We start from the raw sequence: 14872 nt of genomic DNA, 5'->3' as shown, positions 1-14872 counted from the left end.
TCCCTGCTGCAGCATCTTCCAGACAAGGTAAACGGGTATGAAGGGGTTAAAATATATCTGCAGGTATAGGAGTCCATAGTATAGCAGGGATTCCCCAGTATAGCAGAGGTACCCACTTACATGCCCAGGGATCCTGAGCCTAGAGTAGGGGTTTAGGAAGGTGCTCTAGCTAAGGTTATAAAGCTGAGCCTGTTTGCAAGACTAAGAGATGACAGGAGGTGTGAACCCTTTGTTAGCAAGGAGGGCTAACTGGAGCACCGATATCCTCAGTTCAAAGGGGTCCTGTGGTCTAGCCCCAGACTTAGTGGCATTGAGCCGGTGGGGTTTTTTTGAATAGTGAGTGGGCAAGATGGCGTTTCGTGCACATGCTCTCTCACTGTTCTGAAGCCAGAGGGGCCAGGTTTTACAAACCTGGCAAAGTGTGTGAGTGGCCAGGGATGAAATTCCCACACCACTGGTTGGAGGGCACGCTGTGGGACAGCCTGTCCCAAAGTGTATAAGACAGCTTGTCACCCTCCCAGAACTCTCTCTGCTGTTGTTCTTTCTTGTGTGTTTCATGTGTTCCCAAGTGATTCCAGAAGTCCAAATTGCCATAAGGGCAAGAACGGGTCAGACCGGACCCAGACGCCTTGCTGCGATTGCAAGGAGGACGGCTGCAGGACTTTTTAAACCGGAATGTTTTCTAAGTCCCCACTTCAGCACTGAACTGTTTTAACGACTTTATTTCAACTAGGAAAGTCAGTTTGTCAACCCCAGAACCCCAGTAAGTGTATATTTTTCTGTCTATTGTAATTCAATGTGTGTTTGCCTGTTTCTATGGAATAAATTACAATTTATTTTACTAATTGGCTTTGCTCAATGATAAGATCCCGGTATAAAGGTGTATTTAGCCTGGTCTCCCGTAACAGTGGCAGATCAGAGAAAAGACGTTTTCACAAAATTAGTATTAAGCAAAAACTAGGACAGAAACAGTAACTCTAATCAAAGCAATAAAGGTAATTACAAAAATAAAAGCAGTAACGTACTGAATAGTATATATGCCAACTACAGCTTTGAAAGGTCTGAAACAATCGTAATGAGAAAATTGTTCTATAGGGGGGCTAATTTAGGGCATTAGCACCAAATATGGGTGGGGTGAGAGATGCAGAGGAGGAGGGTGAGGGGTGATGAGGAGGGTAGGGGGGGAATGAGAGATGATGAGGAGGGTGGGGAGAATGAGAGATGATGAGGAGGGTGGGAGGATGAGAGATGAGGCGGGTGTGGGGGAATTAGAGATGATGAGAAGCGTGGGGGGTGAGATGATGAGGGGGGTTGGTGAGAGAGAGATGAGGAGTTTGGGTGAGATATGATGGAGGTAGGTAAGATAATGAGGAGTAGGGTGGGTGAGATGGTGATAAGGGTGAGGGCAGAGAGGAGGGGGGTTGAATAGGGTGGTGAGATAAAGGAGGAGGAGGTGCGGTGAGAGGAGGAGAGGGGCAGCCCGACTAATATCACGGATTAAATAAGGGGCTTGACTTAAAAAGTTTGCTCACCCCTGGTGTAATAGGAGAAAGATCCCCTTTTGGACTAGCACTCAATTCAATGTATAGTGGTTGATTTTAAATGTAACCTTTGTTGGGTCATGTTAAAATAACGATGGGGAAGACAAAATACAAACGTTTTTGAGATCTGAGAGTGGAGAGATGCTGAGAGAGCTGCGGACACGGGCAGGGGGTGAACGCTGAGGGTCCCAATTGGCGCCTACTCTTTCTCTAATCACTGCTTACTTGCTTGATATATCCTAACACCATGTGAGTGTAAAAGTTTCTTTTACCTTGATGTGTGTATTTTAGTAAATGCATCTTGTAACAATCTAGGTAAAAAAAAACATATTTGAATCCTGTCTCCAATCACTCCTTGATGTGTAATTAAATTCAGCTTTTACACTTAGACAGGACAACAAACACCCTGTTTAGAAAAACCATTGTTTTAATGTGCCTCACATGTGCTAGTTAAACAGGCTGGGCTGCACTTAATTCAGTCAGGTGACTTATAAGGCTAAGGCCCCGGTCACGGCGCTGTAATGCGCGCCCACGCTTTTGGCTGCGCGTTCCGGCGATTCCCCGGTCTGCAGCTCACTGCAGGAGCAGAGACCGACGGGGGCGTGGCGGAGGAGTGATGGGGGCGCGGCCATGACGTCACCCGGCAGGTTCGCCCTCATTGGCTGAACCGCCGGGGGGCGTGCCTAGCCGCTCGACACAAGTTCCTGCTCTCAATTCTATTGAGAGCAGGAGTAGCTCTCGCGCGAGCGCTGCGGCCCCCCCTCGCAGCGGGCCCGGCGCCATTGCGGGGAGGGCTCTCGTGAGCGCAGGGTCCGCCACAGCGGACGCTGTAGCAGGCAGCGGGGGCAAGGCCTTAGGCCTTTATAACTGCAGACAGAACAGCCAGGTTTAAAGTAGCATGCAGTTCTAGCTTAAAAGGAAGTTTAAAAGTAATGAACAAGTGGAGAACAACACCTACTGGCACTGATTCCTCAATTTGATCTACGCTGAAAGGAGGATTTTATCTACTCCAGACTGCACATCTCAGCACTTTACTATTGCTGTGATGCCGCCTTTACTATTTATATTTGCTATGGCCTCACTTCTTTTCAAATTATGCACTTCTTTCTACCAGCCTCATTATGTCTCCAACTCTACTCCTATATTTCCATCTCTCCTTTCTTCGCCACTTCTCAGTTCACATGAACTACTTTCTTACCTACGCCCTCTGTCACTACACAGCTACACCCCCTGCACTAAAACACACCATTGTTTCAATCACAGCACAACTACTCTCTAATTGCAGAAGAGCTTACACTCGATCATGGCCACTGTTACAAAATGTACAAATGGAAAGTTTTAAACAAGAGACAGTGATGTTAACAGAGCCGACAAGGGGAATATGAACGTTTTGGTTTTAACAGACAATTAGAGTCTAAAATAAAAGCAATAACACCAAAGTACATTTGACAGTACAGAAAGGTATTAGGACAAGTTACATTCTATTATATTGCTATTTGTATTAATGTTGTACTAACCTTTTTTTTTAGCATCATTATACAGTGGCGGCCGCCTTTATTCTCCTGCGGCTGCCACCGCAATGTGCGGGCACAAGCGGCTGATTTTTTTTTTCTGGCGCGTGCCGCGCGTGACTGGAGCGCCGGTCACGCATGCCAGGGTGCGTGCCAGGTTTCCGCCGGCATCCCGAAGATGGATGGAGGCAAGGCGGGGTAGGCGGGGTAAGGCCCAGTGATTAGAACTCTAAATTGTGCATCACAAGCAGAGGCGGAGCAGACAGGGGGTCGCGCGTCATGGACCGGAGGAGGGGAAGATGCGGCTGGCGCGCGGCCAAGTTCTGCGCCAGCCGAAAAATAACACGGGTAAATGTAGGAATAAAGCTGGCCGCAGCAGTATAAGATTTGAAGCAGGGAACCTGGTTCAATTCCAGGTGTTGGATCCTTGCGACCTTGGGCTAGTCACTTTAACTCCCTGTGCCTCAGGCACCAAAAACATAGATTGTAAGCTCCACGGGGCAGGGACCTGTGTCTGCAAATTTAAGCGCTACATAAAACTAGCAGCGCTATACAAAAAAAAAAAAGTGATTTGGAATCCATGTTGTCTGTTAGAATTTTGTTTCCCTACGACTCTATTCAGACTGAACTGATTGTGGGATGTTAGAAAGAAAAGCGCATTTAAGGGAAACTTATTTTGTAGAAATGTTACTTGTTTGTAGTACATTTTGGGTATAACATTAAGTCCATACAAGGTTTAGATAAGAATAAGGGCTGTATGCCCAGGCTTTTGCTCTATTATTTCTGTTATTATATGCAGCTCTTGGTTTCCTAATCTTATTACGGCTTAATTATAATAGGTTAATTTTGTAGCTAGGAATTACTATATGAATCCTGTATGAGAATAGATGCTTCAGAACAGAAAAGATGATAGCTCAAGTCTGTTCTTCATTGCTAACCTGTCCTTGCCTATTCTAACTGAAGCTGGGTATTGTAAACTGCCTCAAGTATAAATTATATTTCGAACGGCAAGAAACCTGTGTTGATCCATAATTATTGGAACAAAGAATCTGTATTTTCATACACAGAATAAATGTCTATTTTCAAGGGCATCAAACATTGTAATAGCAGAACTCCAAACCAAACCCAACAAGATGCACAAATTCACATACAGTATACACATTGGGCTTACACATTTGAGCAACATTCTCTACAAATATCTATACACATTGGGCTTAGCCAGAAGATGCTGCAGGAGGTAATAAGTTGTGCCGATTTAATGCTTCCTCCATTTCCATGCATTTAGAGGCTCAGCATCTTCCATGAAACAAAATGTGCAGATCTCTGATGTGAGCGCGTGCACCAAAATGTGACACTTACCTGCTGCTCCAATCAGCACAGCTTAAACTCTGAGGTGAGTCCACCTACAGCATTAAATTCTACGCTCTGCCCCCACAATATGGCGTAGACCCATGGCCCAGCACAGCTGGCCTTGAGTTCGGCCATCCACCAAAATTGTGGCCCACTGACAAGCCTGAACACTGGCGCCCCAGATGCTTCCCATAGGGCATGACATTGGGGACTTTGAACAAACAAGAATTGTCTGACTAGCAGCAAAGCTGTACTACCCGGTAACCTACACTCACCACACAGCAGGGACAAGGGAAAACAAACAAAATTACTCTGGGGAGAAGGAGTCTTATATGGAGAAAGAGCATTCATTTTGTTTCTGTCCTGCGAAGTAAAGGAGAGGAACGTACCCGGTTGGTCTTTACGATCATGAAGGGGAAAGCAGAAATAAGGATTTTTTTTGCACACCAATTCAAATATTAGTGATTGTTAGTGGGGAAATAAGTCGGTGTATTGAGCCTAATTAAAATATCACTAGTGGCATTTTAGGAGAATATTACCACAGAGAGTGCATACTGTATACAAGTAAAGGCCTGAAGTGACATAATCTATCAATGCAGTTTTGCAATTTTTTCTTTTCACGAAAGAAATAACCAAAATAGATCACGAACACTACAAATAAAAATAATATAAAGTACAGTACAAGGCGAAAGATATCCGGTCTATAAACACACAAAGTCAATTCTTATTCTCTTTATATTGCCGGCTAACAAGCAGTGTTTTCATTATAACGCATAGTCAAGCCTGCCATCTAGTGGGCGCTAAAAAAAATGCATGCTATTAAAGAAAAATACTTTTTCTAATCATCTGGTGTTAAATTGGTGACAAACAGAACTTTTGTTTTGTAGGAAAAAGGCACAATAACTCTTTCGGCCACCTTTTAAAAAAAAAAAAAATCAGAATAAGGTGTAAATTAGACAAAAATGATTTAGTAAGATTACCAAAGTACATACAGTACATTTTTTTACACACACACAATAAATACCTGGTGCACAGTGAAAGAAATACAAAAGAATACATGTAATAACTGGCACTCAGAGTATTTGCAAAACAAATGTAAAAATGTATTCATAATTGACGTTTTGGTTCTCTAATCAGGACCTTTCTCAAGATCTTGATATTATATAAATTATATAGCAGCATATCAATATTTAATAATAACACTGCTTAAATAAATTTCAAGGAGGGTTAAACTTAAACACATGTAGTTTCTCTCATTCTCTGCACCTAGAGTGCCAGTGTGCAGCCCAGGCCACTGAGGCCAGCAGCCTCTGCCATGTATGTATGTCTTTATTTATATAGTGCCATTAATGTACATAGCGCTTCACATTAGTATTACACGTGACAATCATATAAATAACAAATAATACAAATAACAGATCATGGGAATAAGTGCTTCAGACTTAAAAATTAACATTTAGGAAGAGGAGTCCCTGCTCCGAAGAGCTTACAATCTAATTGGTAGGTAGGAAGACTGTACAGAGACAGTAGGAGGGCATTCAGGTAAGTGCGTCTGCAAGGGGCCAAGGTTTATGTAACAGGTGTATAGTATTAGCCGCAGAGCTACTCGTATGCTTCGTTAAGCAGGCGTGTTTTAAGCTGGGTCTTAAAGGTGGATAGAGAGGGTGCTAGTCGGATATTGAGGGGAAGGGCATTCCAGAGGTGCGGGGCAGTAAGTGAGGAAGGTTTACGTTGGGAGAGGGCTTTAGATACAAAGGGAGTAGAGAGAAGACATCCTTGAGCAGAACGCAAGAGTCGGGATGGTGTATAGCGAGAAATTAGGGCTGAGATGTAGGGAGGGGCAGAAGAGTGTAAAGCTTTAAAAGTGAGGAGGAGAATTGAGTGCGAGATGCAGGATTTGATAGGAAGCCAGGAGAGGGATTTCAGCAGGGGAGACGCTGAGACAGATTTAGGAAAGAGTAGAGTGATTCTTGCAGCAGCGTTTAGGATAGATTGGATGGGGGGGACAGGTGAAAGGCAGGAAGGCCGGACAGCAGGAGGTTACAGAAATCGAGACGGAAGAGAATGAGGGCCCGAGTCAGAGTTTTATCAGTCGAGAAACAGAGGAAAGGGCGTATCTTTGTAATATTGTGGAGGAAAAAGCGACAGGCTTTAGATACGTTTTGAATGTGAGAGGAGAATGTGAGAGAGGAGTCGAGAGTGACCCCTAGGCCGCGTGCTTGCGCTACTGGGTGTATGACTGAACTTCCAACAGTAATGTGGAAGGAGGTAGTGGGGCCAGATTTGGGATGAAATATGAGCAGCTCTGTTTTTGACATGTTAAGCTTAAGTTGGCAGAGGGCCATCCAGGATGATATCGCAAAGAGACATTCAGAAACATTAGTCTGTACAGCAGGTGTAAGGTCAGGGGTTGAAAAGTAAATTTTTTGTCATCAGCATAGAGATGATATTTGAACACAAGAGATGTGATTAGGTCACCTAGAGAGAGTGTGTACAGAGAAAAGAGGAGAGGTCACAGGACAGACCCCTGGGGTACCCCCACAGAGAGATCAATAGAGGAGGTGGTGTTAGCAAAAGAGACACAAAGTACGATGGGAAAGGTAAGAGGAGATCCAGGATAGAGCTTTGTTATGAATACCAAGAGTATGGAGAATGTGAAGGAGAAAGGGGTTGTCCAAACTATCAAATGCTGCAGACTGGTTGAGTAATATGAGCAGAGTGTAATGACCTTTGTCAGCATGGATGTCATTAGTTATTTTAGTGAGGACTGTTTCAGTCGAGTGAGCAGTGTGGAAGCCAGATTGTGGAGGGTCTAGGACAAAATAGGTGGTGAGAAAATGGAGTAAGCGAGAGAATACAAGACGTTCAAGGAGTTTAGAGGCAAAAGGCAGGAGGGAGACAGGTCGATAGTTAGAAAGACAGGTAGGGTCAAGCTTGCGGTTTTTGAGTAATGGTACAGCTTTTGCATGTTTGAAGGAAGAGGGAAAGGTACCAGAGTAGAGGGAGGCGTTAAAAATGTGTGTGAGCGTAGGGATTAGAGTAGGAGCAAGAGGTTTGTTAGATTGTAAACGCTCCAGGGAAGGGATCTCCTTTCCTATTGTCAGACTTTGCTGCGCTTATTGTATTATTATAATTCCCTGTACTGTATTGTCTTTGTAAAGCGCTGGGTACACTGTTGGCACTATATAAATAAAGATATATATATATATATACACATCCCCCTCTGTGTTAGACTGAGCGGCCTCTAAGTCACCCAGGAAATACTGGGGGAGGAGATATTAATGGCAGTGGAGACAGCAAGGAGAGGAGGAGACAGATTAGGAGGATAGGAGGGAGTGTAGTGATCACAGAGAGAAGCAGACAGTAAGGCAGGGAGTGAGAAGAGGGGAGGAGAGCCAGCAAGGAGCATGGCGTTATGGAGGAGTGAGGAGAGACAGCAAGGGAGAAGAGAGAGAGACAGTGGAGAGCAGTGTGCACATGGGGAAGGAGAGACAGCAAGGTAAGTAGTAGGAGGAAACAGAGACAGCAAGGGGAGATGGAGACACATGAGTAGGAGAGGAGGAAGTGTAGTGAGCACAGAGAGGAGCAGACACAGTAAGGCACGGAGTGCAAGAGGGAAGGAGAGTGTGCAAAGAGGAGTATGGCATGATGGAGGAGGAAGGGGAGGAGAGACAGCAAGGAGGAGAGGAGACAGAAGGGAATGGAGAGCAGTGTGCACATCGGGCAGGAGGGAGTGCAAAGAGAGGGGAGGAGAGACTGCAAGGTCAGTAGGAGGAGAAAACCGAGAGACTGCAAGGAGAGAAGGAGACAGATGAGATAAGTAGGAGTCAGGCAACTGATTTGTTCAACTCAAAAGAAATGATTATGTTTAAAATGTTAAACATAATAAGTACCGTCTTTGAACTCTAATTGAACCTATTACCTTTTTAAAGAGATTATCCGCATTTTCAAATATGTTTCGCCAGATACAGTATACTCTGACATTGCAAACGCATTCAATTAACATTTTATGGGGTGTGCTACTGTACTTGGGTAATAGGGATGATGCATGTACACTATATAAGAGGTTAGTAAGTGGGGTACTTAGCTGCCGGTGCGTGACATGCAGGGTGTGCTCCAAAAAGGTCCCAGTAGTAGTCAGCGTTGGAAGAAGCCAGCACACGGACTTAAGCAAAATGCTTTATTGTCCCAAGTGATCCGACGTTTCGGCTGTGCATTACAGCCTTTTACACAGTAAGAACTGTACTTCCCTATTACCAAAACGCATCCCAAACGCAGAAACAGGAAGCTCAATCTGGGAAAACACCTATAGCCCCACCCTCTCCCAACACTGCCCACCAATTTCAATTTGTCCCAGTATCTGGAGAGGAGATTACACAAGTGCTCCTCAAATTAAAACTGAACAGCCAATGTGGACCTGACCTGCTGCAATCTAAGTTCCTACGACTCGGTGCCCCAGCCATTGCTAAACCACTTGCTTCCATAATCAATTCTATTTTGTCTACAGTCCATATCCCTAAGACTTGGAAAACTGCCAGAGTTGTCCTAATTTTCAAAAATGGGGACAAATTTTTTTTCAAACTACAGACCAATCTCTTTTCTCCCAATACTATCCAAAGTCATATAAAAATGTGTTCACTCCACATTAAGTGATTACTACACCAAGACAAATTTCCCTAGCCAATTCCAATCTGGCTGTTGCCCCAAACACTCCAAGGTAACTACCCTGCTAAAAGTTTCCAATGAGATCCAGTGTAGTATGAAACTGGGACAACTTATTGGCGCAATATTCCTAGATTTTGCAAAAGCTTTTGATACTGTTGATCATGCTATCTTGCTAAACAAATTTCAGTTCTCTGGAATAGGGGAACTGGTTTCACTCATACCTATCGGGTAGATCCCAACATGTGTCTATCTCGGGTTCTAGGTCCAACCCCTTGGATAATACCTGCACGAGTCTGTTTTGGGGCCCCTACTCTTCAGTCTTCATCAAGGATCTTCCTACAGCTTGTAAGGGAGCTTTAATACACATGTATGCAGATGACACAATCTTATATGCACACAGCCCTAGCCTCTCTAACCTCGAACACGTTCTTGAATCTGTTTTTTTGAGACTTTAAAAACTGTTTGTTTTGGGAAATCAATTATTCAACACTAACAAGATTAACAATGGTATTCGGGACAAAAGCTAAATTTCTAAAGCTTTCCAATAATGGAGCTTCAGATCAGAACCAACTCTAGTACCATCCTAGCCCCTGTCACTAGTTTCAAATATCTGGGTACATGGTTTGACTCCCACTTAACATTTAGGTTGCACATTGAAACCCCAACATCCAAATATGCCAAACAAGGTGTACTTTAAAGGAACAAATCCTCCCCAAGCTAGCTGGTCATAAAGCGCATCGCACAGCAGATGTTAATACCAATTATAGACTATTGGGACATAGAATATGGCACAACACCCCAAACTCACCTTATCAAACGAGACACCCTCTACAATTTAATATGCTGCTTTGTACTCCAATGTAACTACAACACACATCACTGCAAAATGCTGAAAGAACTAGATTGGCCATTTCTTCAGTCTAGGCACCAAGTTAATCTTTCCTGTCTTGCCTTCAAATACTTTCTGGGCAAGATACCCCTGTATCTGAACAAACTCCTCACCCCTACCACATATCACATGAGATCTGACTCCAGGAGACTTTTCATGGTCCCAAGGTTCAACAAAGAATCTGTCCGTTCCTCCATCTCTTACCGAGCACCCCACAACTGGAACAATCTACCTAAGAATCTCACAGCCGCCACCTGTCTACGTTCTTTCAAAACTAAAGCTGTCTCACATTTTAATGTGGTCTGTAACTGTTACATACGCCTATAACTTATTTTATCTTTAACTGTTCATGCAATGTTTTCAAATATAATGCATAACTCTGTTCACCTAATGTTATGCAATGTCTTTATATATAATGTATAACCCTGTTCCCCTAATGTACGCATGTATTTGTAACCATGTATCTGTCAACATAACTCTGTTCCCAGGACATACTTGAAAACGAGAGGCAACTGTCAATGTATTACTTCCTGGTAAAACATTTTTATAAATTAATAGATACTATAAGGTTTTTTGTGTACATTCCATATTGTTTCTAGTATCAAGGGGCCCAAGGACTCCTGTAGTTAAGTACTTACATTATTTTTGGTGTTGGCAGTGTAATTGGGGTGCAGTGTGATGGGTTTTGGGGAGTTAGTGCCCTGTTGTAATGCGAGTCAATTGGCTATCTAGAGGTCATTAATCCCTTTCACATATACACACGGATAGCATGTTCGTGACACTGACCATGTATATGTGGGCTTTCAAAAACATGTACTGTAGATCTTTACAATAAAGTAACATTAAAAGCGCTGAACAGATATGCAGAGACATTTTCCACAGCATTAATTCAGTCATCCATTATTGATCAGAAATGGCAACTGATGCTCTTTATAACCAAGTCTTGTTCTTAGTGGGGAGCCATTGAACTACGAACACACAAACAAAAAAGTGAACATTGCATTTGTCTGTAAATTAGTACATTTTAATACTTGGTAAAACAGATTTTTTTCATGCCACCAAGTGTTTATAGGTCTATGGTATCTTTTTGCTAAATTTTAATCATAACATAGCAAACATATTCCCTTAATTGTAGTTAATTATAGCAATTTAACAATAAAATTGCTCCTGATTATTCAGCTTTAGGTCTGTTCTATCAACTACACCAACCTGAATAAGAAGTACAATATTTTAAGACCTTGTGTACAAGTACAAGTAGTACTTGTACCCCTAGTAGTACGTGTACCAAAGGTTGGGAAGCCCTGTAATAAGAAACACATTAAGTACACTGTATTTGAAGAAAAAAGGTTTTCTGCATAAGCCAATTAATAGTGCATCTTACCAACAGCTGAGATGGAGCGTATAAGAAACAATTCTTACCTATATTTCATGCCCGTCTTACGTGCAGTGCAGTTTTCCAACGACAGCCCATGCATTTTGAGAAACTCCTCCATGTTTTTTGCATGTGCAGCAACTTTAACTTCACGAAGGCGTTGGAGTTCCACCACATCAACATGGTGAACCTGGTTAAGTCCCCAATCAGAATGGTATTTACTTATCACACTTTTCAAGCTCCCACTGTATGACATGGACAGCATTTTGCTGTCTGGTCTGGGAATCTGTGAATTTTTCAGATGCAAAGATTTAGAAGGCAAGTGGGTTCTCTTAATAGAGGAGGCTCCATAATCATTGCAAGTTGCTTTCTGAGGAACAAACATTTTTAAACCGCCGACAAAGCTAGCAACTCTACTGATTAATAGACCTTTATATATTCTTTTTGTCTGACATCAAAGAGACATGTACACATGCATGTCATTGGTTATTGGATCTCAAACTGGTAAATTAATCCAGTCTCAAGAAGTTAGAGAGAACAATACAAGATGAACCTGATAGGCTTCAACACGGACAAAGTAAACTACAATCACTTAAGAAGCAAATCAAAAGGGGTGAACTCTTCATGCAAAACACATTTCTTAAAAAGATCAAAATCAGTTTCAGCAATAATACTTCATGCATGCAAAAAAAAAAAAAAAAATTTTAATTGATCTTTAAATGCAATCCTAAAATATATTTTAGCTCAACATAGTGACTTTTTGTTAGCATATTAGTTGATGTTGCATCCAATAATGTGCAGAACACATTTTTTCCACTAACTTATGCGTCTATTAAAGCATGTGAATTTTCTTACAAATTAAGACGTTTTGTTCAGTTTGTTTAATGTGTTTTTCCCCTATACTGCAGTTCAGCTGTTGGCCAAGTTTCAGTTCTTAAAAGTCTGAAAAAATACCTTTATGTTCCACTAGCCAAGCAGAATATGTAGAAGCCAGGTTCAATATATTCTCTGTCCTCATTTAAAACATTTCCCACAATTAAAAACATGTGCATACTGTACTGCCATCCTGTCTCTTGTGGCTTACTAGGAGTGATGATGCTTAAGTTTGTCTCTCTATTGCACTGTTTCTCAACCTTGTTTTACCCACAGGGCACCCCTCTGAGATGCTCCAATTGCTTGGGTAACAATCTCTTCAATTGTCAAATTTATTAAAAGTTCAAATAAAACTGCATAGAAACTAAAAATAAGTACCCAGTTACAACAATTTGAAACTTACAACTACACAGTTACCATAATTGACTGTGAAATTGAAAAATTCAGTTTCTGTTATTTTTAATGTAATAAAAAATCATTAATCAGCAATACATTTATAAAACATTGCTGCATTTGGGTTGATACACTAAAAGCTCACATCAGTTGCTTTTTTCTCAGGGCACCCTTAAGGTTAGCCTGAGGCACCCATGGGTTACATGGCACCACGGTCGAGAAACATTGCTCTATGGCTATCATTGTGCCTATTATGTTCCCTGTTCATATTTTCTCCCATGTTCACTATTGCCCCTCCATCCTGTGCATTATTCTTCTTGTCCACCTCATGTCTATAACTGGTCTAAACATCTATCTATTGTATTCCCATTTAAAATCACAGACTCATTCTCCCTCTTCTTGTATCGCTAACCTGAACTACAAGCACAATGTTCTACGGGCGCGCACACACACCAACATTTCGTAGATCCTTTAGATAGCTCCTGTCGGGGTCCTGGTTCAGGTCCATAACCAACGCCATGTACACACCCTGAAGTCACATACAGCAACGAAGAATTAGCACACTCATGGGTTCTGTTTTTTTTCATAGAATGCTACTTTAACAATTACATTGGTGCAGAGACAAAGAAACAACGTTTCGGGGATTTAAACCTCCCTTTGCCAGCTGCATTGACGAAAGGAGGTTAAGTCCTCAAAACATTATGTTTCACGTGGCTGGATGAAAATTAGAAGCAATGGGGGGCTGAAAGGAAGAGGGAAATTAGCTCCGACCCACAGTAAGCTAGATACTGAGCTTCAGGAAAGGAGCAGCTGTCTGCACACCCCGAGTGCAGTTGATAATCGCACTAAAAACAAGATAGAGGTATCACAGAGAGCTACTCCTTAACCACTCTCCATGAGGACAAAAAAATGCACTTGGCTGAGTGCATTTGTCCATCCCTGTTAAAAGGTGCAATTCCACATGGGGCTATGATAAAAAATCCAATATAGATACGTTCAGTATGTGCATACACACAGAAATCTGTATATACAGTACATGCACACACCTATATATAAGAAATATCTGCCACCAAACACTACATAAAAAAATCGAAAGAAAAAATTGTAATACAGTAAAGTGTATTTAAGTGCCAATACCTATTGTGATGTGATAAATGTTAAGTCCTATGATATAAATAACTAATTTATTCATGTAATAAAAAATACATCTCTGCTAATACAATTGACTCGGCCTAGCTGAAAATAATCTAAATTAAAAAAAAAAAAAATGGTATCTTAATTAACATTACATCACAGACATGACATATAGAAGTTATAATCAAGTCCATAAAATTTCCAAATAGATTCCAAATGTGCATTTAAAAACCTTCACGTTGCGTGCCGCTTTTATAAAGGAAGTGCTTGGCTTCTGGTTACAACCTCAAATGGGACAAAGAAAAGGGAAGCGCATACGATGGTGAAGTAAGAATATACCGTATTAAAATTCATATAAATTTACAGATGTGCAGTCAAACACGTTTGTACTAAGCATGTATGGCTTATGTGTTGTCCGTTATTCCTGTCTGCACCCAATACGGATATGTGCATTAGCATATACAAACTCAGTACTCCCGTCACTGCTGAGCTCGCTACATCACACGTTTTACTGATGTGATCACGTCCACACGTTGTTAGGGTAGCGGTTGGCCAACCACCACTTTGTGACAGCATAGTCGCTTCTTCAGAAATAAGTATTTTTTTGTGAATTTGAATATATTCTTATTTCCTTCACAATGGTCAGGGCCAATGCATCTACTAGGTGACTTAGGCAATCGCCAAAGGCAGCATATTTTGGGGGCCGTGGGAGTGGAGGAGGAAGACGGGTGGTGGGCACGGAGCAGGGTCGTGGCAGATACGGTCGACAGGTAGAGACGGGCAGTGGTGGAAGAGGAAGACTGAGGACCGCGGGAAGCAGAGCAGGGCGGCAGGAGGACGCCGGCCTGGAGGAGCGCGCTCCAGCTGCCCAACCCGTAAGTCTTCACTAACGTTCAGTGTCTGCCGCTGGTACATCACATTGACCTCCCAGCAGTCATCCTCCTCTATGGCCCTGTTTCGCGCCTGCGGTCCTCAGTCTTCCTTTTATGCCACCCTGATCCGTGCCCACCACGCGTCTCTACCCCTGCTCCCCTCCTGCCAGGGGTGAGAGGAAGAGGAGGGGTGAGAGAAGAGGAGGAGTTGGAGGAGAGGGGTGAGAAAGGAGGGGGATGCACGAGAGAGAGGGGCTACGTTGCAAAAAAAA

At 42.5% G+C, this 14872-nt stretch overlaps 1 protein-coding gene across 9 annotated transcripts in view; it reads right to left on the bottom strand.

Moving 5' to 3' along the window:
* Nucleotides 1-14872, bottom strand: part of KCNAB2 (potassium voltage-gated channel subfamily A regulatory beta subunit 2) — a 189057-nt gene that overhangs the window by 74456 nt on the left and 99729 nt on the right. For 2 of the 9 annotated variants that reach the window (XM_075604949.1, XM_075604951.1), the window contains exon 2: nt 11376-11614. The exons of the other annotated variants lie outside the window; for them this stretch is intronic. In XM_075604949.1, coding sequence (XP_075461064.1) covers nt 11376-11593 — 218 coding nt within the window. In that variant the 5' untranslated portion in view covers nt 11594-11614. The remainder of the gene's footprint in view (nt 1-11375; nt 11615-14872) is intronic. 9 annotated transcript variants of the gene reach the window in all.

The sequence above is a fragment of the Ascaphus truei genome, chromosome 6 (genome assembly GCF_040206685.1).
Source record: "Ascaphus truei isolate aAscTru1 chromosome 6, aAscTru1.hap1, whole genome shotgun sequence".
Classification (NCBI taxonomy): Eukaryota; Metazoa; Chordata; class Amphibia; order Anura; family Ascaphidae; genus Ascaphus; species Ascaphus truei.
This window is presented reverse-complemented; position numbering and strand designations above follow the sequence as displayed.